The sequence below is a fragment of the Sturnus vulgaris genome, chromosome 18 (assembly GCF_052056855.1).
Source record: "Sturnus vulgaris isolate bStuVul1 chromosome 18, bStuVul1.hap1, whole genome shotgun sequence".
Taxonomy (NCBI): Eukaryota; Metazoa; Chordata; class Aves; order Passeriformes; family Sturnidae; genus Sturnus; species Sturnus vulgaris.
In genome coordinates this window covers 9,509,343-9,536,337 of record NC_142260.1, presented here as the reverse complement: position 1 = coordinate 9,536,337, position 26,995 = coordinate 9,509,343, and the positions used below count along the sequence as shown (strand labels likewise).

Sequence of the window (26,995 nt, the reverse complement as noted above, 5' to 3'; positions counted from 1 at the left end):
CCAGTGTGCTGTAATTTTTCATGCTCTCCTTTTCCCCAGAACAGCTTGTCAAAATCCAAGCAGCTTTTAACAGTTGCACAGTAAAACACAAGCATCGACAAGCTTTTGCAAACACACAGCTCCAAACAGAAATAATTCCCACACAAATAGCCTGCCACAGCTCAGCAGCACACACAGGCTTTGAAAACTCCTGCAAACAGAAAGAGACGTGGCATCTGACTGGAAAGAACAACTTTCTATCTTGGTTTTAAAATGGAGTTTAAAAAAAAATGATCTTCCATTTTTATCTGTTCCTTATTAAGACTCACATCAAAAAAAGGGAATATTCATCCTGAAGTTTGCTAAGTAAGAAACTAGCTATTGGTACAGTATTTCCTATGTGTTAGTATTCAAGTACTTCCAGATTACGATTAAAATATTATGAGCTGCTTTTATGAGAGCTGAAGTCATGTAAGGAGATTTATATAGGCTATTCCAACCTTCCTATCAACTGCAACTTTGCTTAAGGCTACTGTTTATGCATTCAGAAAATACTGGACATATCCAAGGTCTAAGGCACCAGAAAAAAGGAAAGGGAGGCGAGCATCTGTCATGCAACGTGGAAAATGAATCCTTCTAGCAACTCCTGCCCAGCCCTAGATTAATATGGATTTACAATTAACATCATCAGTGAATCAAGCAGAGTTGTAATTGTTTTTGCAGCTATTCCAAAACTTTCTTCTGCACAGACATAACCTAATTCTAACTTAGTGAGACAGAACAGCTTGACACATTTGTTATCTAAAGACCACTTCAGCCAAAGAACATAATGAAAAAGCATGGGAACTTGACTCAGAAGCAAAGGCTCTTCTTTAATATTGGTTCTAAAAATAAAAAAGCCGCTCCCCCTTACAATCTCATTATTTCTTATTCTCAAAGGTCTAATTTTGCCCCAAGGACTGCTTCAAAAATACATTCTCTTTGATAGGATTGCTTAATACTGCTCAGTCAAGTGGGATTAGAGCCTTCTGAGGAAAAGAACATATTTCTCATTCATTTTCTTGACTAATTAGTAAAGATTACTTTGGGAAACCTTAGCTGTAGATGTATCACTCACTTCTCCTTCTTCATCGCAGTGGGGATTAACAAGCAGGGGCTCCTGCCCAAGAGCAGTGACAGTTCTGTGACACCAGAGCCTGGGGGAGCCCCTGCTGTGGCTGCATCCTCCTGTGGTGGCCACCAAGGGCGACTGAGCCAGCACAACCCCTCTGGAGTGGTGCCTCCAACCAGTCCCAGGGAGAAAGGAGTGAATTCCCATCCCATGCAGCAGCCGAGGGCAGGGAATAGCCCTGTGACCACAGCTCTGGAAGGGAAGAGACAGAAGATGAGCTGGGAAGAGCAGGCACGATGACAGGCTCAGTTTTGGGTCCTTTCTTCCCTGTGCCATGGCTGGACACGCCTGTTTGTGAGAATTAATCCCATTCCTCCAGGTTTCTTTCCTTAACTAAGTTTCTTTCCTTAAACTCAGTGGATTTGTACAGACACACAAAGAAAAATAAAAAGGATGTGCCTGTGTGCTATGAAGTCTAAAGCAAACAAGGACTCCCCCTTCGTGTGGTGCTGGGTTTTCACTGTGCATTACACCATCAATACAGTCAGGTATTGACACCTGAAATCATTCCTGATAAGGCTGAGACAAGACAAAATCAGACCCAGGGATCTGAGTCTCATGAAATCAAGAGCAGGATGGCTGTCAACATTAATGCTAAATAATGACTCAGACCTTCAAAATCCATGATGTTGACTTATATTTGTGATTTTTTTATTTTATGTACCCGACTGCATTTAGAGCCCTATACATAGGTCCAAGAATAGGACCCAGCCATTGCATTTCCTACAGTTGATTTGCTGGAGTGTTTTTGTAATCTAGTAGGTAAAACTGTCAGGGTGTGAGGCAGAAAAACAGGCTTTAGGAGAAAAGCATGAGACAAAGCTGAGATGAGCTTCCCAGCAGGAGGAGAAAGGGGTTTTTCCTGTTCCTCAGCACCACTGCCCACCAGCTGAGCTGGGACAGTCACCCTAAAACAGCCACAGGGCCACAAGAAGGGCTCCTGACTTCTTTGGAAGGCTGTAGCTCTAAAATTCATCCTCTGGCTTTCTGGTCTAACTGTGCAAACAGTGGATTTCAGACAGATGCTCAGAATTAAGAATACAACACAAATCCTGCAAGAGGTACTAAGTCTTTTTTTTTTTCCTGAGAGAGAAAAATATTCTAGAACAAAATTCCCACTCTTTGTGGCACACTTTCACTCTGAATTTCTGAAGAAAGAAAGATTTCTTGCTTTGCCTAAGTGTCTGGTCATTAGAAACACACTGACAAGTGATCTTTTATGTGTAGAGCTATATACACCAATCTAGGTAACAACAGGATAACATGTTGGGAATTGTTCACTTCCTCATGCCCATATAGCATCTTTCACTTACTTTCAGAGGTTAATAGATGCAAAAAAAATATAAAAAAATAATAAAAAAAAGAGAGCAAAAGAATCCAGGAACATCATTCTTAAAGCACTGCCAGAGCTTCTACTTAGACAAGGACCTATTACAGCAGGTGATGAAATCCATTCCTCTTCACTTTACAGAATGGGACCTGATCAGGATGTTTCTCTTTCTTGAAGAAGTTCTGTCCTAAAAAAATGGTCTCTGAGCTTGACAACATTAGCAATATTAATTGTGCCTGATAGTATTTTGGGACCTTTGCAAAGACCTCTCAACTAGAGATGAGCTGCTAAAAAATCTTCTTTTTTTCCTAAATGTAGCCGAATGTGATGTGTTGCCATGTCCACCAACTGCAGACACGATTTTTCAACAGCTCCAGGGATTGATGTAATACAGCTGTAACCATGAAGCTTCTGGGAAGCACAACAGGACCTCTGGGACTCTGCAAGCCTCCCTGACACTTCCAGAGAGGAATTCTGTGTCCAGATTTCTCTCTCAGGACTAAAACCACCACATCAGGCAGCAAGGAATCTGTGAAGAGCTTCTGAGTCTGCAAGATTGCAATGCAGATTTTACCTTCCCCCAAAGTATCAGGGGGAGCCTGAAGGGATAGCTGTGAAAACCCTTCAGAACTCACCTGCACAGGCAGAAGAGCATCCCCAGGGCCAGCGTGGCAAAGAGCACAGCTCACCTCACAGGGCTGTGATGTCCCTGCAGGAGCCAGCAGCACTGGGAATTGGCACCTTCTGGCTGCACCCTCACTGTGGATCATCAGCTCCAGGTCCACTGCTCTGCAAGCACAGCTGGCACCTCTGGAGCTGCTGCTGAGCTCTCTGCCAAGGAAAGGGCAGCCCCTTCTCCTGACAAACACCCATTGTCACAGGCTGCTGGGGTGATCTCCAGGTTGTTGGGATATTCTCTAGACTGATGGGGTGCTCTCCAAGCTGCTGGGGTGATCTCCAGGCTGCTGGGGTGCTCTCCAGGCTGCTGGGGTGATCTCCAGGCTGCTGGCACTCCTGGGTCTCTGTGAGGATGAACCAGGCTGGCAGCAGTGGGGATGGAGCAGGAGGAAAGGACAAGGATTCTGCTGAACATCCTGGGAAACTCAGGAGTTAAATGTTAGAAGATGTGGATGTTCACAGGCCTTGGCTTTCAAAGATGCTGAAGTACCTTTGAAAAGCCCAGTTCTTCAGTTATATTTGGGCACCTAACAGCCATGTGTATTGGCAGCACCAGGCCTTTAAGGATGTAGGACAGCAGTTCAGATTTAATTAGGCCAGTGACCAGCACAGTCCCACTGCTTCCAGCTCCTGCTTGACTCTGCCCTGAAGCCAGGCATTAAGGGATGCTTGACCCTGGCATATCTGAAAAGTCCAAGTAAATTAGCCATGATCTGGATGGAAACGTGGTGGCAGAGTAATGAAAGGAAACAATTTTATTGCTAGAGACATGCTTTAATGCCTAAACTTCAGCATGTACTTCATTTCAGAAGTCATGAGCAGTCATAACAGAAGAACTAAACCAATCCAAACCTTTTCAAAATGTTTCACTGATAATAATGTAACTGTCTGCAGTTTCTACAACCAGAAACAGATGTAAATAAGAATGGTAATATGATGAATTGTCAATACAAAATGAAGTTAAAACTAATTAAACTCAAATCTCTATATAGCAATGTACATTGGGTTATTAATCTTGTTGGGACAACATTCTGGCTAGGAGGTAGTTAAACTTTTGTATTTTGAATTTGATCTTGTCTTGTCACGAAATGAATTTGAAAATTCTGTAGGTGGTATCTGTTAAAAAACTTCCAGCCTGAAGCACATGGTTAGCATAGGACAAATGTTCTACATTGATATGCAGGAAAGATTTGCCTTGAAAGATTTTCCTTAAATCAGAACACTTGAATAAGCACACTTTCTCTTGGGAAGCAGTTCCTGTGGTCAGGTAGAGCACTCTGGGTATTTCCATAGGAAAATGGTCAGTGTGCATCACAACAAAGTGTCACGCTTTTGGAAAAAGCAGCTCTGCCATGGTGTGCTCTGAATTACAGCAGGCCTCAAATGGTCTCCAGATGCCAAGTCACCAGTTCAGATATCCCATCTGTCCCAATGTCCACTGCATTTCTTCAGAAATTTGGGCACATTAAAAGTAGTATTTCTTTAGTGCGTCTCTTTTCCCTCTCACCCTCCTCTGCCAACATCACCTCCTTTGGGATGTTCAGCCTCCAAAAGGCTTTGGGGGCAGCTTTTGCACAGGAGTCCCACTTTGGATGCTGCTCTGACTCATAACACTAAAAAAAAAAAAAATAGTCTTTTCTCCTCCTCACACAGCAGTGTGCACTCTTAACTTTGCAATACAAAATCTCTGATCCACATCCATCCCTGATACAACTCTTCTGAAATGAATGATTTCAAGAACGGGTTTGGCTGTTGATTTTAATGCCAGAAAAGTGCCTCATCCAGGGAGAAAGCAGAAACTTAACACAAACTTCGGTGTGTTAGACAGCCCTGTCACCACCACGGCTCTCTATTTGCTTTTGAATAGGTTTATTATTCACATCCGTTATTTCTAAATCTGGATATTGCATTTGTTACCCAAAAAAAAAAAAAAAAAAAAAAAAAAAAGAGAGAATTAGTTTAACTGCTCGAGACAGGGAGTGCTGAGACAGCTGAGTTCCAGCATATGTGAACAGCCCAACTGCCCTCATTTAAAGAGATATTCAGCCCTCTAATAAAATGTTGGTTTTTAAAGGTCTCCTCTCCTGAAGCACATGTAACTACCATGTACCATTGCCATCTAGTGGAAAGGTAAGTAAGGACACAGGTTCTCCTCACTTGAATAGCTGGCCCTGATGATCTCTGAGGATTATTTCAGCTAATTCGGAAAACGTCTAAGAAGTGTACTGTTGAAGTCCACACATCTCAGTGCCTGCCCTGCTCCCAGGGAAATCGATGCCTTCCCATTTTTATCTTTCGGTACGACGAAGAGAAGTGTTTGGTTGCTGTTAGCAATCTACTGGAAAGAGGTTTTGTTTGTTTTTTTTCTGAAATACAGGAAACTTAGTTTGTTTTCTTATCTTTGATTTAAAGTAACAATAAATAACAGAAATACAGCGTGTTAGTGGGTACCCAGGGTTGATGAGGAGGTATTTCAGAGACAACAGCTATGACAGGGGAGGTGGTGGGACAGCAGAAATAGAAATAACACTGCAGTAATGCAGCTTCTCCTTGGCTGATCCAAAAGAATGAAATTAACTCCACTTTTCAGCATTAAAAGCGTATGGAAGTTTTGGGCAGGCTGGCAGATTAAGCAGTAAATGGAGGAGTTTCTATACAGAAACTCTAGTCAGGCTGGAAGACTTATTTCTTGTAGCCATTTGTTTAATGAGTTTACATCTGCTGTAACATTCAGAGAAGTCAGCAGAGCTCAAGTGTTTGACAGCTGCTCCTAAAAAACCCAAGGAGGGTGCACTTTGCTCATCTTCCTCACAGCCTTTAGATAAGGATGAGAAATGTTACACTGGAAGGCCTCAAAGGCAAAATACACCATATCTAGTTTTACTAGATTCTTATCGTTTACAGTTCACCCTAAAACTCCCACACATTTGTTTCTTAATGTCCCTCATGCTCCGTTAAACCTCACTACAGCAATGTTCCCATAGGAATGTGGCCACTTGCCAGACTCTCTCATGAACATTTCATTAATCTTCTTGGCTCTCATACAAACTACAAAACATTATTTGTTAGCAATTTAACTGTTTTGCTCCCAAATGTGCCAGAAATGTGATCTTTGCTATGCTTTCATTCAAGAATACACGAGGATAATTATAGAGTAAATGAAAAGAGGGTTTTTTTACATTTAGCAAGATACAGTGCCAAGAAAGGTGAACTGATTACATCTCGTTTCTGGAATTAATTCTCATGCTATCCTAGATGCCAAATCCCTCTCAAATATTAAGATCTAACTGAAACTTAGCAAACTACACATTTAGATACAGTTTTATTTCATTACATTACACAAATACCTCTGACTTCTTTGAATAATTGAGATCATACCATATAATCTACTTACTTCAGAGGATAATTTAACAGAAAATATAATTTCTGTTTTCTGGAAGCTTGGCCTGACTCATGCCCAGTGGTGTTGAGAAAAGACAATTGCTGGCTTTGCAGTAAGGAGGAAGAGTCTTGGAAAGCCTGCAAAGCTTTCAAAGCACACATGACTTGCTAAAGAGAAGGAAAACCATTTAAAGGAGCTTCATCTTCTGCAGAGCAGGGGAATTAAATCCAGACATGCAAACACACAACTTTTATTTCATAAAATGGGAAGCTCCAGAGGGGGATCTGTGGATAGAGCTGTCCTCAGGTGCATATGACAGTGTTAGGAAAGAAGCAGGTTTTATCACTGTTTCCTGTGGGCTTAAAACCCAATAGTATCACACAGACTGAAATGCAACTCAATTTCAAGTGAGAAGTGCAACATCTTAATTTCCTAATTCATACCTTCATATGTGTCAACTCCACGGGGTCTGAGTTTTTATTTTTTTTTAACTAGCTATTAAGAAATACAGTTCATGCCTCAAATCCCATGTTCACTTTGCAACAAGAGGACTGTTTTCAACTGTGCATCCATGGCACTGAATGCAAAGAAATGTGCATCAGCAATGGGGGGTGAAGAGTAAAGAGTGAATTAAGGCTGCAGCCATTTAAACGGACAGGAACAGAGAATTAAAGGGATGCAGACAAACAACAGCACTTTCATGGATCTGTTTTCTCTTCTGACTTCAGTCAGTGCACACAAGACACCAAAACACTTGGGAGGAATCCAAACTCAGGCTCTTTTGAGGTTTTCCCAGCACATTTTGGATTTAATACTGTTCTGCAGTGTAATGGGCAGAGACGTGGAGCCACACTCTTGAGGGTGTGCAGCACTAAACCCGAGTCTGTGAGAGCAGGCACGGATCTGACCAGCCACGAATGAAGCAGTCCCACAGCCTGTTTGCTGGATTTTTTAAAAAATCAATCCTTAGGAGAAAAGAAGAAGGAATTGCAAATTATGCTGCAGGATGTGCTGGGTTGTGGCAAGAAGGGATCGATACAGTTCTTTCAATCCTACCTTTAAAATGATAGCAGGAGGATGAGTGAGAGATTGTCCCCAGTGTGTCCATAGAAGGTGAGAGGCTGAGGACAGAAGTAAGAAGCTCTATCAGTTGTTACATGCAGCCAGATAAAGAAACCATCCAGAGCCTTTCATGTGGCCTGGAGAGAAGGAGGAGGAATGGCACAGTGCTTAAGGACATTTTGGAAAGAATGGGGGTTTGGTGAAACAATGGCATGATCAGCTGCATGGATGCTGGATCCCAGAAACCTGGGTTTTTTGAGCTTTCTGTGCTTTTGGCACTGACCCCCAGCAGAACACTGCTTTGGACCTGAGGCCTTGGAGAAGGCTCCAAATTTGAGTGATGGAGTTAAAATCACGGGTGTGTAGTTAAACAGAAATGTGTGATTTCACTTGGTGAAGGGATTTTAATTTGAGGTTTTTATAATATAGTAATAAATATAAGACAAGATGGAGAATTTTGAGTGTTGTTTCTTTCTGTGTTCTTCCTTCTTCTCCATGATTTCAGGCAGTAGTTTCTGGTTGGACAGTCAGTGCTGCACTGTGGGTCACAGGAGTTTGGTTATTGGATCAAAAGTATAAATAATATAAGTGTTAATTTTCTATTAGACTAATTAGCTTTAAAAAAAAACTTGTAACTAGCTAAATTCACCTCCATTTTGCTCACTTTTAGCTGGTAGCTGGAAGTGTTGTTAAATTCTCTGTATTTTAGATAAGATTTAATAAACAACCAATCCCGAACATGAGAAAATTCGCCTCCTTCGTGTTTTTAATCCTGATTCTGAGTGAAGACAATAAAAAACAAAGACAAGCCACTGATAACTAGTACAAATACCACCTTTTCACATGGTTTTGATTGTTTGGATATTGGGTCCAGCAGCTGCCTTAACCAGGGAGAAGGGACAGCTAGAAAATGAGGTAAGTGGTAAGGCAGGGGGCTTGGGGAGCTGGCAATTTTTGAAGGGATACAGTAGTTAGGAAAAATTTGGCACAAGTTCTCAGGAGAGTCAGTCAATGAGGAAATAAGCAGTGGCACCCAGGAAAGCACCTGTGGTTTTTTTAGATGTTGATGGGAGAGCTGCTGCAGGGGCTGAGGGCACTCACCTGCAGGGTTTAACTTTTAACCTGCGAGGATTAAAAGCACAGACAAGCCCTGGTGATTTCTGTCCATGTGCACCAGCCCAGGGACCAGAACATCTGTAACTTGTCACTGGGAATGAGCACTCCCAGTTCAGCTCTCAACCAGTGGCAAAGCCCAGGCAGATGCCAAACACAAATCCAGGCAGAGCCGAGCTGCTGTACGCTCCTGAAAACTGCAGGACCAGGAGTCAATAGAGTATAACTGACCTAATTTCTTATTTTGATTTCATAACTAAAAACAACTCCAGGGAACCCTGAGCACAGTCTTGCTCAACCCACGCCATAATTGGACTGGCTGATTGAACTAGCTGGTTGGCTAAAATTGTATTCTGATTAAATTGTAAGACCTTTCCTCCAAATGGCAAAGCTCTCCTCCCTGTAATTCCTGAGAGATCTATCCGAGAATTACAATCTAAAGAAGAAGAGAGTGCACAGTGTCAGGCAGCCTCTGTTGTTCCCCTCAGCAAGTTATAAATAAATATAGAATACTTACAGTGCTCTGTACTAGAGAAAGCCAAGATCAAGGCCAAGTGTCACAGTCCTCCCTGAAAATAATTGCAGCATGCAATGTAATCCCACATGCTCCAGCAATATGTAGTCTAAATAGAAATGAACAGCATAGAACTGGATTGTGGGTGGTGGAATTGTACCAGCCCTTGGGGATTTTATGTTAGTTAAGAAATGCTGATTAATAGAGAATGGTAAGTTTTAATAAGCCACTAAAAAAAGAGGAACTGCGTTTAAATAACAGGCGTGTCTTGATTCCTTGGAAGAAATCTTCTGATTCTTAACTGGGGGAATTCACCTAGTGGAAAATGTTGTCTGAGTTAAGACAGCAGTTTTCTGTTGGTGTTACTGTGGTTTCACTCCCCACCCCAGAGGTCTGCCTGGGTAGCTGAGCCATTGGGAAAGAAGCCTTAGAAGCAGCAGAAGTTAATGGTCTTGACACCAAAATTACTGGGTGAGGTTGTGTCACAGCAGAGCAGAGAACAGAGCATCACAAGACTCCTGGGGTTAAATGTTGAAGATCCAGCAGCACAAGATAGCTCAGCAAAAATTCATGTAAGTGCTTGGAAGGCAAATCACAGGTTTGTTGGGAAATATTTTAATGAAGGTGCTGGGACTGCTGTGCCCAGCGAGATCCCCTTCCTCACATCAGGGAACAAACGTTTCTTCCCCCTTCTAGTGGCACAAGTAAACATTCCTTAAGTACAAAGTGAAGGAGAGCTCTGGATCTTTTCCATTACTGAGCACAGGAGCACCTGAGGTTTGATGCAGATTTCCTTGTACAAATATCTCCAAAGAAAGGAGAGCTGACCCAGAGAAACTTGCCCATTACTGTCAAATCATCACATCATCCTCTGCACCCTGGTGCAGACTGCAGATCTACAAGGCTTTATAGGTTATATAAAGGAGCTCTGTCCAATAGAGGGCCTTTGTATAAGCATTAAAAAAGGAATCTAGACAGGTTTGGTAATCCAACCACAGCCAATGACGGCATAAAAAATCCACTGTAGCAAAGGAAAAATGAAAAGCAAGGTCTAGTTATCAGCAATGGCATTTCAGAAGTCAATGTTCAAAACTTCCAGCTGAGGAATACACACGTCCCTGAAAAGCAGCATAATATCACATATTACAATATAATATTACAATCTGTGCCCTAACTGTGCCTCCTAGCACCTGGGTAACTTTCTACAGTGACTGGGAAGTGCAGATTGCAACAATTCACTGCCACATCACCTTCTCTTGCAAGGCAGGACAGTGTTCTGTCCAAGACAGAAAAATCTCTGGGTCTGGGCACAGAGCTCTGGCTAAATGAAGCTGAGTCTGCTACGTGCCTTTAATTTCCTTGCTTTGATGAAAGTCTTAATGTCCCCACTCAGGCAATGAGAAGGTGAGTTAGGGCTTTATCAGGACTAACAGGCAGCAGGCAGAGCTGAGGGCAGATCTCCATTAAGTGCTCCAAGCCACTGGAATTAACCTGTGGGACTGCAGAGTCTGGGCAGTAGTGGCTCACATGCAAGTTTTCATTTCAGAGTGCCTCCAACTAAGGCTCTTTTCAAACCTGCCCTTTTCCCTCCAGCTCTCCTCTTCATGCTCCAGGTAACCTGGGCCCTGCCAAAGCACAAACATAACTTATTAGCCACAGACAGCTGGTGGCACACAGAGCACACTCCTGATTAATTTATCAGTCTGGCTAAGTTCATGTCCAGCTGGCCCACCCTTCCTGGGTTATGTGAGCATGCTGCAAACTATAAAGTGATCACAGAAAGATACACTTCTGTATTCTTCCTTTCAGCCTCTCTGCTTTCATTCTGTGCTTGTTTCTGTAGAAATTGTGGTGGGGTGGGATGGCTTCACCAAGTATCTGAGTGCCTGCCTCCCATTTGCATTAAGAATCCCTAAAGTGCCACAAGGAAAGTGTAGTGATAAGTAAGATTCTCACTTTGATTTATGTCAGGATTAGAGAGGGGTGGTTTTGTTTCCTTGGTTTTCTTTTGATTCTTTTAAACTTGTGTAAATATAATTAGTATCACTTCTGTTTTGACACTACTCTAAGTACTGGTTCAGATTGCCTTCCTTGCAATTTGTATTTGAGGAGTTTATTTGATTTTAGTATTGCTTTATAAAGTGAAGGCACAATGATCCAATTAGAAATACTGATAAAGATATTGACCAAATCATTCTTTACAGGAAGGAAGGAAGGAAAAATTCTCAGTCAACAAAATTATGAAAATCACAATGGGAAATGCCACCTTAAGACTGTACTTCTATTGAAATATTAACCACCACAAATTCGTTTTCCATTTATCTGAATCAAGACTAGGAATATTTTCCCAATGTACTTAGAATTCTGAACTTTTTTTTTTTTTTTCTGTTACTGTTCGTACAGTTTGCAAGGCAAACAAACCAACCTGATTAATTACAATACTTTAAAAGTCTGTCAAATACAGCTGTTCTGTCACTTACCTTTCAGGCTAGTGCATTCATAGGAATCTTTTTTTTTTTGTACTATTATCTCATTAAAAAAAACATGTAAGTTTAGCACAAACTATAAAAATGTGTTGTACACTTCAGCTAATCTAGTATCTTTCATTTCTAAGGAGGATTTGGGTGGAGGCCAAGTTAATTAAAACCAGAATAGAAATGGGTTCTATTCACATGAGTCATATACCTCTGACTCACAATAGAGTCTGTGCAGCTAATGGGTTAATTTGTCCTGATAACAGAAAAAAATGAAGCTGGAGGTTATGACTGTTTGGAGTGAGAGCTTGTACGAGGTTTTTATGCCATTGAGAACACAGACCTGCTCTAATGATGTCCTTTCTGTCTATTCAAGTGCTGTAACAAACAGTTCAGAAGGATCTGGAGGTACAGAAGGCTCAGAAATGCAGGACTGATGCCTTCAAAGCTCTGTTAGTGCAACGACATGCACATGGAAGTGTTTAAGTGACTGTCACAGAGAGCAGAGTCTCAGCCACATGCAAGCAGCCTGTAATGCTGGTAATATTCCAATATTCCCCCAGGCTGATGGCCCTGCAGCACCTCCAGGGCAAGGATTCCTCCCAAGCCACCTGGCAAATCCACACACTCACCTCGCTGCCAGTGCTGAGCACCCACAGCTCTACACAGAAATGGAGAAATCTTCCCAGCTAGAAGCCTTCTTACCTCCTCTGGTCCCTTTGTCCCTGGGACTGGCACCCACACCAGCCTCACTGGGCACTTTGGAGCTCCTGGTTTTACCCCACAACTTCAGGGCAGAAAGGTCCAGAAAGGGGCACTCACTCCCTAATCCACACTTATTGTTCTATTGTGAGGTAGAGAAGTCCACAGCTCCCAATCCACACCTCTTGTTCTGCGGTGGGACAGAGAAGTTCACAGCTCTTCACCTGCACTCCTGCAGGACTGCAAGCCTTTCAAGACAAGGACACCACCATTCATGTATTCAGTGTATCATTGCATATATATGATGCAGAATCCTGGCAGAGAGGAGTGAAAGTAAAAAAGTTCAGCAGGGACTTCACACTGAAACAGAGGTAGATAACACCAGGCTGTTTTCTCTTCAGAATATGTTTGGGAATTTTAACATCTTGTCATTGACTGAAATACAGAAGCAGGCCTTACAAGAGGCCTACAAGACGGGTTTTTCCCCAAAAACCTTTTCCACCTTTTCAGCAGCTTTATCACCAGGTACACTCCCTCCTCTGCTCTCCTTCTGTCTCAGTTAACGTGGAGTCACTCTGCACAATGAGTTGCAACTTCAGCTTAGGCATCAGCAGTGCCCCTCCAACAACAGTAAAAACAGTTTCAGCATCATTTCATCCTGCAGGATTCTAAGAAGGAGGAGGAATTACTCCCATGGCTACAGAAGGGTACTAAACCCAGACCTTTGTGTGAACAGCACTGAGAAGATTGAGGCAGCCAGACCATGACCTTGTGTTGTACTGCAATGCTCGAAGAAGAGCAAGGCTCCTTGCTCCTCAGGACAAACAAACAGAAAATGCAGGACAAAAGCTTCAAGTGCATATGGAGGAGGTTAAGAATGTGGATCCTAAGCAGGCAAAAGTGCTTCTATCCAGCCCTGAGTAACAGACTGGGAATGGAGATTGGCATTAAAACTCACCCAGTCTTTAGTGCTCCCTGTTGATTAGGCAGCTCTGCCTGGTGGTTTCAGCTTTACAAGCAGACCTTAAGATCAAACACCTGCTTCTGGATTCAGGCCAGTAATTCAGTGGCTATAAATGTTGATCTGGAGCACTTTAGATGCCTATATTTTGGACTGGTTCCAAGCTCTGCATTGAAGCTCCTGCATTCAAGGGTCGCAACACAAACAAGTTTATTAAAAACCAGATCTCAAAATCTTCCTAAATGCAATTATTTTCTGACATGGACAATATAATTTCAGTTTGAATGTTTTGCTAACATTCTGTAAGATTTGAAATTAATAAAACTGCTCTGCAGAGAATTGCATTAATCCAGCTGGGATATCCCCACTGAAGTGCTCAGCAATGTCCAAAGGAAAGGTGTACTTTGCTACTTGGAGTCAAAGACAGCATTTTCCTGACCTGCTGCTGTTAATCATTTCAAACACATGTTTACAAGACTGCTTTTGCCAACCCACGTTCAGCTGTCACCAGCCCCCACAGAACATAATAATAAACACCTTGCACACCCACAAAGGGGTTACTGGAAAAGGGCTGGGTGCAGCGAGAGGTCTGGAAGTTTTGAGAACACAAAACACACAGCTTCCCGAATTTTCTGTCACACAACTCACCCTTCCACCCAACAACAACATGCAGTGTTCATTTTCAGGTGCAAATTTTATTGTGAATCGTAACAAAAGGTTTCAGAAAAAGCACAGGAAAAAAAAAATCAGCACGAGCGTGTCTTTTACTTACAGAGTACATATATTCTGTGAAAGCTACTAACTCTGCAGTTGAAGGCAATGCAGCTTAACTTGAATAATTATTTTCGGATACATGTTTAGCCAATTTTATTTTGTTCTTTTCTTTTGTCTCAGTTAACTTTGATACTGAAACTGAGGACCAAATGTTTCAATGACTAGCATTGTTGCAGAGTGCATGGTATTAAATTGTTAGACAGATAAGAGAATATCATTATTGCAGAAAGAAATTCACACAAAATATTTTTAGACTACACAAAATTAGCCCTTGTAAATGTTGAATGACTCAAATCCTCTTTGGAAAATTTGTGGATACTGAGGTATGCCTAATTAAAAATTTTTGGTGATGCTATCTCCATTTTTCATGTGACAAATCAAAATAAAAAAATCTTAATGCAAACTAATTGTAACTTTTTACAAAGGATTTCTTCAGTCTGTAATTGTACTTTGACTGTAAAGAGAAAGCCCACACTGATTCTTACAATAAAATGACAGAAGTCTGGTAGGTAACAGTGTAAAAATCTTGCAAGAGGTCTTCAAGGCACTGTTTTCTCTTTAGATGCTTGGCCATTCATGAAGGTTGTTTTGAGAGGAAAACAAAAACAACAAAAACTAGACCTAAGGCTGGCACCTAGTACATCAAATATCACACATATCTTTCCCTAATGAAACAAACTTCTAAAAGCCATTCTGCTTTACAACACCGTGGCTTGCAGTGAGGTGTCTGCTAAAATAAAGTGAAAACTGTACTTCCAGAATAAAAAGCAAGAGCAAAAGTGAACCAAGTGGCATTTAGCTCAATCACCACGGTCTGCTTGAATGCAGCCCCTCCCCAGCACTGCACCCCTCTGCAGAACAGAGGCTCTGGTGATTTCCTGCCACTGGCTCCACAATTCACTGGAGCACGTTAGGACCTCATCCAGCTCCTGCTGCTCCACTTGAATTCCTGAGCTGTGGAGCTGCAGGGGCTGCTGCCCTCTGTAACATGGAGATACTCCTGACTAGGAAATGGAAAGAACTGGATATTCTGCAGTCAGCTCATTCAATAGGAAACTTGGTTCAGAAATACAGAGCAATCCAATTCTGGGCTTTACGAGCGTGTCTTGGGTAAAATAATGCAAAGGTTCCTTTTTAGAGGACTCGTTCTTTATGGCAAATAACAGCCAGTCAGCTGAGAAAGAAATCTGAAAGGAGCAGGCCTCAAGATATTAGGATTTTAGGTAATTATTTTGGCTATACCTTATTGACACACTGTGAAAAATCTGTAGTTCCTCTTTAAAAGAAACCCAAACAATAAGTTTTGTGTGGTGGAGAGAGCATGCCAGGATCCATCAGAGGGAAAGGATGCCCATCTCCAGCCACAAAATAAACCTAGGTACCATATTGCTGGATGCAATGGAGGAATCAGAAGTCACAGAAAATGCCTCTTTTGGTGGCTTCACATGTCCCACAGCAGCAACGTTTGTTACTCAAGGCAGGCCAAGAATTGGCCACTTTTTGGTGGCTCAGCTGCCTCTGTGTGGCACAGCACAGCAGACAGGCACACTGGGCTCCACGAGATCCTCAGGCAGTGCCTTGGACTTATCCTACCTGGATTTAGGATCCCAGCAGCCTGGAGACCACAGGCTCTCTCCTGGAGGAGCTCATGTCTTACACCAGCCAAATCAATGCATTTGGGTCCACTTCATCATGTAAAGTACTTATAAATAAACCTGAGATTGACTAGCATTTAAACAACTTCTGTCCTGAAATAAACAGTGGGGAGAACTCTGCTCTCAGCAGTACCTCAGGGTGCACTGCTGTGTATCAAGAATAGAAAAAACACAGGTGTGGCAGAATTTGGCCCAGGTAACTTTTCCCTTCCCTGAAGGAAAGGGCTGGCCTACACCAACTGCTGAAAAGCAAGCTGTCTACAGTGGTGTTATATATTTCTCTAGTATTCTGAATCAAAGCAATAAATATTAAGATATAATATCTATATTAAATTTCGTATTTATCTGATAGCTATTTAAATCTACACTGTTAAAAATATAAGCAGTGACCCACTCCTACATGGCAGCATATACTATTTGTGTTTAAGTGTTAAAACTATCACATGGATCTATATTTACATAAGATACTGTTGTTTATATAGCAGATTTTAATTTACAAAAATTCTTACCATAGGATAGATAATTGTGGAAAGGTCGGATATTGTTTAAGTGTTTCTATGGTTCTGCATAATTGCATTTCAGCATGAGGATTTAATAATTCTGTCTCAGTTTAATAAGGATGGAAATGAAGTCTGACAGATAAATCTCCAACAGTATTATAACAATACAGCACAAGAAATACTTATTTGCAAGTCCGGGCAAAGAAAACAGTTTTACTGTTCACTTTACACATATAAATCTCCTCTTTAAAGAAAGTGCACTCCTGAAAACAAAGGCAATCAAAATCTTTCAGTACTGTTGAAATGTAAAAGTGTTGTGGCTGAGTATGGTCTGCAGAAAAAAAGAGAATTCATTTCTTAATTAGCTATTAGAATTACTACACTAGGTGTGCAAATTAAAAACTTGCACGTTAAACATCTAAAGAAGCTGAAATTGCTGCTGATATATACATGAGAAGTTCTGCCTCAGTTTGCTCAAAAAATGTTTGGTTAATTCCTATTGTGTAGCTTCTCAGATATTAAAGATATAAGGAAAACGTTCATTTTTATTGAGGTCAAAATGTCCAGCTACTTCTGCCTGTAAAGGGCAAATAAGTGCTGCTCTGTGTACCTCTAATTTCAGAAACTCAGTTAAAAACACACAGGTAAGAAAATATTTTAGTAAAGATATTTAGAGTGCTTACTACAATCAGATAATTTCTGAGATCAGACAACATTCAGGTAGTGTCCTTTGAATTGAACACTGACCTTCCCTTGAAAAAGTTCATATTATTTCCCAGAAAAATAATTTCTCCCCCCCAGCAGAAGTCAGTATCACCTTACATCTTACTACTAAACATCAGCTGGTGTTTAGCAAAAACAGGAAATAATTGCTGGAGTTCCCTCTGTGCTAATGTTGTACTGGAAAGCTCTACATAAAAGAAAAAAAAGGAAGAAGCCCTGGGAAAAGGAGAGCTGTGCAATGCTTGACATGGTGAGGAATGTCCAGCTGTTATGGGCAGTCCCTGCCAGCCCTGCCTTTCTCCTGACAACGATGCAAGAATTGACAGATCACTTTTCCTCTGCCCTGAGCACTTCTGCCACACCTGCATGGCTTTAACGAGTCTCTGAAGATTTCTGAAGAGTTACCTGGGAATTCCAGCCTGGGGATTTTTTTTTCCCGATTTTGTGAGCCAGGATCCCAGGAATCTGAGGTTGCAATACAACATTTTGATTCAGAAGTGATCCAGGCAGTCTCCACCAGCTTCCCCTGGAAGCACAACTGGTGCTTGGTACCAGTCTAAAGGAACAATCAACTCCCATTTCCCTTCTGTGTCTTGGTTAAAGCTAAAACCAAACAGGTAACAGCTTATAATCGGTGGTAATTAAATAAAAACAACTTTGTAGCCGTGTAAAATCACCAGAGAACTTCACACTGTAATGGAATCTTTGCAGATGGAAGTAGTTTTGACCATTTCTAGAAAACTAATCTTATTTTTTTTGTGTTGAACATTATGCAGCATCACACATTCATCACAAAATCAACCAAAGGGACAATTATAAATTCTATCTATCAATCAATCTAAGCTCACAATCTGATAATCTTGTGATTAAACTGCCAAAATAAAAACAAGCCATTCTTCTACTTTCTAATATTATGTAATAATAAAAATATTATAGAAAAGCTGTATTATACAGATATGTCTTCCTGAAAAGTGTTCTTTGCAAAAAAAGATCTCTGCCTTGAACAAAAAAAGTGACAAGCAGCAAAGTGTTGCTCTGTGGAATGCTCAGCAGCACACACTGATGCAGAGTATCACATTATAGCAAGGCTGAAGGAATGAGTAGCCACTTCATTTTGTACCCATACAAATAAAGCCTAATGATAGCACTGGAACTATACATTCACCAGGTTAAGCTGCTTCTTTTTAGCTGTCATGTGAACAAGTGTATTTAACCGTTTGTCCCCATGCACATTCCTCACAATTAGAATGGAACCTGTCTTATCATGGATAGAATATTCTTCCCCTTCCCAGATTAAAAAAGATATATGTAAAACATAGTACTCAGTACAGAATATTCCTATGATTGGCCCCAAAGGCTGATTTGAATTAAGCTTACTAAATTTTTTTTTCATTGTTACTTCACCTATTAAAAACAGCATGAAGACAAGTGAGACATGAATTCCCCCAAAATACACCCAGGTACCTTCCCCCAAACCCTTTTCTCTCTGTAAGTTATATTAGTTTTAAATCTGCTATGAAAATAGTAGTGCCAGAATAATCCACTAATAATGAAAAATTCTTCAGGTAAATGGTTTAGTTCCTTTTAGGATAGATATGCAGAGGAATACTGATGAAAGAAATGCTAGTTATGATGTTTTCTTTGTTAACACTCCTTTGTGACCTAAATCAATTCTTCACTCCACGTTCCTGTATTTGGAAAACAAATTGTACAGTACTCTCAGTGTAGACTTCAAGTCACAATTTACAATATCTAGAAAAAAGACAAGGGAAAACAAATTAGTAACTTCATTAGCTCCAAATGTTTTCCAGAAAAAAACAGTGCCCATTCTCTACTCCTTTCCCTTGCTCACATTAATACCCGTGAACATTAGATCACAAGGATGGCAAAAAAGAGTAGAAATATTGATAAAACACAATTTTCAAACTGGCAACTCAAAACTTGGTGCTTTAACCACTTCTAGTAAGGGATAGAAATAGCTACAGCTGCTGATGCTGAAATGTAACCAAGCTCAGATGCTCCTGAGTCCAAGTGTGCCCAGGATTACACATTCTTGTATGACTTTAGACTTTCAGTGGCTGAAAAGGAATGATTTGGAAAAAAAGTCATGAGGCAGTAACCAGTGGAACCTTCCTCTTATGTAAGAATTGTAGGACTTGGCATATTCTGGGCTGCAGCATCCTTTACACTAGGCCTCATTTCAGCAAGATAGCTAGGGGCAAGTTGGAATTTTCCAGAGGATCTAAAGAAGCTAGGTATACAAGTGCTGCTTGAACAAACATCTGAAAATTCTTTGAGTTAGCTGACATTCATGGCTGAATCAGTCCTCAGAAACTCAACATCTAAAGTAAAGGATTTATATGAAACAAAAAGCTAATGAATACCTTCTGTTTCAAAGAGCAGTTCTTGAGAAAGTCAATATTATTTCACAAGAAATCTATAAAACAAACTGACAAGTACTACTGCAGCAGTCTACACTAGTGCTTTAGTCAATCTCAAACAGGGATTCAGGATTGCCCCCAGAAAGAGCAGAGTGGAATTAGAATTGTCCTGTCTCTTTCTGTTGAATGAATGCACAGGAACTCAAATTCCTAACTGAGGCTCCTGGAATTGGCCAAAACCTCCAAGTAAACCCAGTAAATGGTTTATTGTAATCATCAGAGTTTAGCCATTATATTTATCTATATTGATGTTTCTCATAGGTTGTGGTCACACTTTGAATAATTAATCCAATCAAAGCTATGCACGGTGTCCTAAAGTATGCCAGCTAAAGATACTGAATTTACATCCTTGGACAAAGGGTGGAAACACTCAAGCCTAGATTTTATGCTGGGCCTGTGCACAGTCATGTAACCAGAGCCAGCATGGGTTTGTGGCTCTTTATAAATCAGATGAAAAATGCTTGGTATAAAATGAAGAGGAAATGCCAAAAGCTGCAGGAAGGGTCCATTGCCCCCACGAATCCCACTGCAATCTGCAATACTGTTTGCATGTAACACTGGAAGTTTCCTCTTTCAGGCCAGCAGAAGGTGCAGAACTACTTTTTTCCAAATACAGAACTATCAAAAAGTTACTTTGTTAGGTCTTTGCAAAGACACCACCACAAAAAGAAGATGCCACCACTACAACAGAATTCCACAGAAGGGCTCAAAGTAAAAGTAGCACACTCCCAGAGAAAGATGGGTTATTTCCATTGCTACATGGGTTTCACCAACACATGTAACATTTTACTGGTTGCAAATTTCTAAAAGAGAAACTTGAGTTTGGCTTTGATGTACACATTGCAAGGAGTAATCTGAAAAAGCTCAAACTGCAAATGAATTCGTTATAGACTCAGCAGATTAATGTTCCGGCCATTTTTAAAGGTCACAGAAAGCTTTTTATGACCTTTTCAATTATATTGCAAATAACCCAAATAAACTGTTGACCCCATAAAAATCATTGGTTTTCATACTCATTTATTTAACTGCATTCTTTTTTTTTTTTCCCCACTAAATATGTTTTTCATATTCTAAAGCACTTTTCAGCATATTTTTTCCTCGAGAACCTCAAAGAAACAGTGTAGGAATTCAAAGAGTATTTAGTGTACACATTTAGGGTAAGATCCTTTTCAATACTCTTTTGCTCACTGGAAATTTTAAGTACGGGCATTGTGCCCAATGTAACAACACATAAAACAGATGTGTTTTTCCATTCACATTGGGCAGGAAGTTTCATATTAAGCATTTCAATAATTGCACAAGAAATGTCTTATATATGCTGAAATATCCTTATGGCTTGATTTATACTGGAAAAATTAGCTGTCCCCTAGAGCAATAAATACCTGAAAAATTAAATGCCATAAGAATTTTAAGCCTCCATGGGGAGTAAGGGATCACAGATACTCTGTGTTTTACTTGGATCCCTCGATTTCACTGTTTCCCCTTCTCACTTTGACTATTTCAGATGTAAAGGTTTGTGATGCACTCACCAGTGGTTTAGCTAAGCGTGACTGTGGATAAGAGTTCAAGCAACCAAAAGAAGTGAAAAAAAGCCAGGCTGGGTAGGTCCAGATTTAATGCACAGGCTTGATGCTGAGATGCATTATTTTGTGTGTGTGCATGTCTCTGTGGCTGTTATAACCTGGAAATTGGGAGGGATGGAAGAAATCCTGAATGGAGTAGAACCTGATTCAGCAACGAGTGCCTGAATCTCCAGGGAGTCCTGACTGTTAGAACACTGACATTAGCTTATGTCAACTCCTCAGGGAATGACAATCCAATGTTGTGGCAGGAAAAGACTGTGAGCATCGTAGAATGTAAGTCTGAAATTGGTCTTGAAAAGACACAGCCACATTGGTTATTATGGCAGGGAACCTGCAGGAGCCCAGAGACCATTCCTGGTGGGAGCTGCATGCCCAGCTCCTGCATGGTAAGAAGTGGTAACTTCTCACAGGAGGAGCTACAAGAAATACCCACTAACCTGGTGAATCAAGGGCTCTGTCTCCAGCCTGAAAAGCTGGATTTAAACACTGTATGCATATGAGCAAAGAGGAGTGGAACCCCAATGCTCCTCAAGTCAGCAGCAGAACCTTTATCCTCCCTGAAGCACATTCTTCTGTTAGAGCCCAGCTCCACATCTAATTTAAATATGCACGATTAGGTCCTGCATTCAAAGGCATCTATGTGAATATGTGAAATTCTCCTTCCACAACATCTCCCTCTTTTGTGAAAATCTTATAAATTACTGGAATACTCAAGGTTTAGTGTGAGAATGTGAGATGGAGGAAAATGGAGCAATTGACATCTGTCAGTGACACCAACCACAACTGTGTTCCTTTTCTTTCAGGGAATATTGGAGTATTACTGCTTATGTTTGGCCAATGAAGAAAGGATATACTGCAACATTTTAAAAAGTGCATTTAAAATTCAGTGTTCTTGAGCACTACAAAATATACCTTGCTTGTTGCTGCTGCATTAACTTAACTTTCATTTAGCCACACCATAACCTTGCAAGACCTGGATCCAACACAGATTTTTAGGAGATACAAAAAGGTAGAATAGGTACCTTCTGGTCTTGGCTTTGGTTTTTCCAATCCACCATCCTGCATGAGCTCAAATGCAAAGGACACATTGACAACCTGGCAATGCAACAAAGGCAGTTTGTTGTTTTTTGTTCACCCTTGTGAACTCTGTACAGAGCAAACGGTCAAGACAAGATATATTTAAAGTTGCAGACCCAGATATTCAGAAGGAAAAAATAGTCAGGGCTCTGTATATCTGGTCTTTGGAATCCAGACAATCCATTGTTTTGCTGTTAATGGGCGATGGGAGTTGAAGAAAGATAGAGGTAATTGAAAGTTAACATGAACTAACATAACCCTTAATAAAATGACTTACAAGTAAGCTCAGCCCTCCTCCTACAAGTTCAAAAATTGGAACATGATGGCCCCTGAAGTGCTCTTGTCTTGAACAGACAGATGAATTGCCTGGATAGCTACAGACACTGATGTAATGTTGGTCTTAAATTGACACATTGTACATATATGCCTTTATGCTTCCAAAACCCATTAAAGCTTTCCAACGTTAAATTCTTGGATTTTGGACACACAGAAAATCAGTTCTGTCATCAGTGCTTGTGGGTAATCCTATATACATTAATGAACAGTAGGTCTCATTCAATGACAGCACCACACAATGGCTGCCAAAATCTGTTAATACTTGCTAACCACTCCATCATTAATACAATTTTCTGTTTTACTCCAGCTAATTATTAACGCTGATTTTTTTAAAATACTTGGAAATGGTAACCAGTACTGTCCATTCTTGATTTCAGCTGTTAGCATCAAACTTATGCAGAAAAGTTTGTGTTATCCTTCTACAACTAGACGTGTTTATTTTTAACAGAAAAATGAAATCTAGTTACCTTTTGTTCAAAACTATCAGGAGTCAAGAAAAAGCTGTGCAGGGGAACAAAATATCCTTCCAGAAGACCCATTAGCAGGACTAAGTACACTCCATCTGCAAACTGTGGAAAAAAAAAACCAAACATTTCTCAGTATGTTTCCTGAAAAATATCTCACTGCTAGTGAGAAATTGGGGTATTGGAACAGGATTGCCCAGAGAAGTGGATGTCCCACCCCTGGCACTGACCCAGGCTGGATGGGGCTCTGAGCACCCTGGTGTGTGGAATGTGTTCCTGCAGGAGGGGTGGAACTGGGTGATCTTTAAGGTCCCTTCCAACCCAAACCATTCCACGTTTGTGTGGTTTTGTCACAGGCCTCTCACCCCTACCCCAGTGGCATCAGGTCTGTTAGCAACCCATCACCTTCCTGAGGCAGGTAATTTCCTTCAACTGATGGAAATACAACCTCTCCTCTTAGGGAGTTCAGATCAATGCCTAAGGAGTTTCTAGGTACATTTGAATGTTTTCCCCCAAAGTAAACAGTGCAATGAGCAGAAATGGGGAATGCTCTTTTTAAAGCCTTTACACACCGTTTCCATCTAAATCTTAATTTTGCCTTTGAAAAATCTCTATCAGATTGGTAGGTGTTCAAATAAAGCAGAGATTTTTAATAACATGAATCAAGACAAAATAAAGCCTGACCTGAAGACACCTGGGGTTTTTTGGTAGTGCAGATCCCATCCCTTGCTGCCTGACCCCATAGTTTTCTTATGATAACTGCCTGAGTTGTTCACATGGGGAGGTATTAATGCAGCAGGATTAAGCTTTCCTTTGAGCTTCTTTTCAGCCAATTTAGCAGCTGAGAACAAGGCAGAAGAGCATGCAGCACACTGTTGCTGTGGTGCAATGGAGCCTGCAGCCCAGCTGTACAGCTGCCTGCACACTTGAGCAGCTCTGCTCCCAAGAATCCCGAATTTCCCCCTGGACAGAGGCACTGTGCTCGTGCAAAGGCAGGCAGCAAACAACTGCCCAGCCTGGAGCTACAGCAAACCAAGCACACTGAATTCCTTCCTGACCAAAACAAGCAGGTCCTCCTCACAGCACTTGGCAGCACCCAGAAGGTAGCATCTGGTAATTGATTTTTATGCTAATGGAAGTACAAAACTGGTTTAGACACTTAATTGGTGATGGTCTTCTTTGTAGAAACATATTTAGAAAGGAAGGGTTTCCTGCTGAAATAACATCTTAAGAGCTGGTTCAATAATAATTCAGTGAAATTTCTGGAAAAAGCTGAGGGCACAGTGCATAACACAGTGCAACTACCTCTCCCCTTTAAGAAAGGCTGTAAAATTCTACCTGCGTGTCCAGTTCAGTCACCTCCAAATTCAATTTATTCAGATGCTTGTTCACAAAGGTGATGAGAGTCTGAAATATGAAAACACTGCAATGAAAGCCTAGTCAGCAGGGCAGCAGTTCAACACCAGCAGTATGAACTCCACTCAGAAGAGAATCTGCATGAGTGAAGAGACTGCAACACAATCTCCGAATTTTGAAATTGAAACGTGACATGAAAAATTGTTTTTAAATTATTTTTTACATGAATGAAGAACAGAAATAAAATGAATGTGATATATATATAAATTTTTAAAATATACTGTTTATATTTTAAAAATACACTGTTTAAACACAGAAAACCCCCACATTTTTAGCAGACTATGGGGAAGTGGGTAATTGGACTCCACTCAAATCTGACAGCAGCCAAAATACTCTAGGGTTAGACCTCTGGCAGCTGTAAACTGGATAACTCCTTGGCATCAGTACAGTCAATGTACCAGTTGGGTTCTACTCAACATACACTTAGTGAGAACTTTTCTGATGGAAACTTTTGATAACTATATGTTGTTCCGTATTCCAAAGTTAAGTTCATGCTGCTAAACATGAAACAAAAAGTAACATTATAATCATGACTTTGTGTATTTAAGCACAAAGCTTAATTGTACTTAATGTATGCAAAGCGTGCCAGTTGTGCATTATATCCACACACACTCACCACATCCACAGCATGTGATACACACAGGCACGCACATGAACACATTAGGTATTCTAAAAATAAAAACATTCCAACCTTTTTCACTACATTGAGCTTGTCTGGGGCATGGTCAAATAAAGTGTCGAATGCATCTCTCTCTGAAAAACATTCAGGACCATTAATATAGTGAGCAGCAGTTGTTCCAGTGCAGAATAAACACTTCCTGAGACACACATTCACTTGAGACAACACAGTCAGCAAAATGGTTCAATATAGTCTCTGTATTCCAAGTACCAAGTAGTTTTGCACACCCCTCTCTTGCTGCAAGCTGCTAGTAATTTATTCTCTATTATTCACAAAAAAGCATCATTTTCAGGTAGGATTTGGATTACCTAAAAACCCTGTTTCTCAAAAATGAGCAAAGAATAGTATCTTTATGCATAAAATCTTAAACAGCCAGATACAGACAGCCAAGTAACCAAATAATTTTCTGCAGAAGAACATGAGTTTACATTGGTCACTACATCTACAGAGGAAGATTTGCCCCACGGGCCACTGACTGCATTATTAAGCATCTCAAGCAGGTTTATGATCACACATCTGCAATACAATCCTTTGTATAGATGTTTTGGGCCACTCTCAGATGCAATATAGGGCACTATCAGCAGGATCAACTTAAGGTAGCATGACTGGAATGCTACTGCAGTCACCTTCTGAAGAAAACAGAAAAATATATAAAAAGGCACCAGAGCCTTTTCTGAGCAATTTCTGTTTCAAAAATCACCTGAATGACAGCAAATGACTCAACAAACATTCATATTCCTCAGTTAAAAAAAAAAACAAACCAAAAGCCAGAGTAGATCCAAAGGCATTTGTAAAAATCAGACTTTACACCAAGCCAGACTCAGGTGAGTGTTTGCTGTTGGCCATCCTCAGTCCTGGCAGTGAGACACATGAGGCACAGGACCAGGCATGGTGTGCAGGCCTGCTGAACAATGACTCCACATCTTTAAAGTATAAGTAGGTGATGGATGTGGAATATCAACATTCACCAGCTGGTTCATGATAAGACACAGTTTCACATTATGCTGGGAGCTCATGACCATTAATACCTCTGCAGTAATGTTCTGGAGGTTAAACCACAAAGCACATGCAAATTAACATGTGCTGAAAAGCAATGAAATGTGTTTTAAAGATGGTCAGAGTGATTTTCATGTTTTTTTCCCCCTTTTGTTAATTGCAAAACAGCCTGTGGTGCATATTTGCTAGGGCAACTTGAAATCCTCTCCTTTCTTGCCATTTGATCAAAGTGACCACCCACTGCAGAACTCATGTACACTCTGGCTGCCTCAAGAAAAGAGACAATAATCAAATGAACTTACCATGCCTTCCTGACAATGCCCTGTGGAAAAACAAAAAAAAAGGAGAAGAAAAAAAGTTACATATAATTCACTTGCAGATATTGTGCTGCAAAAAAACCCCAGCATACATGGTAAGATCTTCAGCTTGGTGAATAATGGAGTAGATTCATGGAATTAGGAGAATTTTGTGAATAACTTCACCACGTTACTCCAGCTGAGGATCTGGCTTAGTTTGGAGTCCATCAGTATAACATGTCTTGGCTTCACCAAAGTCTCACAGCAGGCCAGATCTCATATTCCCTGCTTTGAACCACATCAGCACACCTTGCCTGAATAAAGAAGGCTTTTTCGTGTTGATTTTGTGAAAACTTTCCCCTCTGCTTTGAAGATGCATCTACCACACCAACCACAACAGAAATCCCAAACAATGCTTGGGCTGGTTCTAATGGACTGCAGGACTCTGCTCCAGTTGATCTTTCATATGGCAATCACATATAAATCCATACAGACTAATAATAAGTTAGTAGTGCAGCTCCTCTCCATTCAGTTAGAAACCAGGATATTCTACTACTGCTCTCTTTTGGTTTGGAATAGCTTTTCTGTTAGAAAATGTTCAGTGAGGTGGCACATACAAAGCTGACTCCCACCATTTTACACATCTGAAGTCCTGCTTTTAGTTCCCCTCTCTATTTCCTCCCCCTTTT

At 40.8% G+C, this 26,995-nt stretch overlaps 1 protein-coding gene across 3 annotated transcripts in view; it reads right to left on the bottom strand.

Annotated features, from left to right (window-relative positions):
• Nucleotides 1–14,041: 14,041 nt before the first annotated feature.
• Nucleotides 14,042–26,995, bottom strand: part of PARVA (parvin alpha) — a 62,469-nt gene continuing 49,515 nt past the window's right edge. For 2 of the 3 annotated variants that reach the window (XM_088175671.1, XM_014882464.2), the window contains 6 exons: nucleotides 26,313–26,332; nucleotides 25,027–25,088; nucleotides 24,258–24,326; nucleotides 22,923–23,024; nucleotides 22,065–22,137; nucleotides 17,687–18,770 (listed from right to left, as the gene is read on the bottom strand). In XM_088175671.1, coding sequence (XP_088031797.1) covers nucleotides 18,694–18,770; nucleotides 22,065–22,137; nucleotides 22,923–23,024; nucleotides 24,258–24,326; nucleotides 25,027–25,088; nucleotides 26,313–26,332 — 403 coding nt within the window. In that variant the 3' untranslated portion in view covers nucleotides 17,687–18,693. Of the gene's footprint in view, nucleotides 18,771–22,064; nucleotides 22,138–22,922; nucleotides 23,025–24,257; nucleotides 24,327–25,026; nucleotides 25,089–26,312; nucleotides 26,333–26,995 lie in introns of all 3 variants that reach the window. The other variant, XM_014882463.2, reaches the window with a different exon arrangement.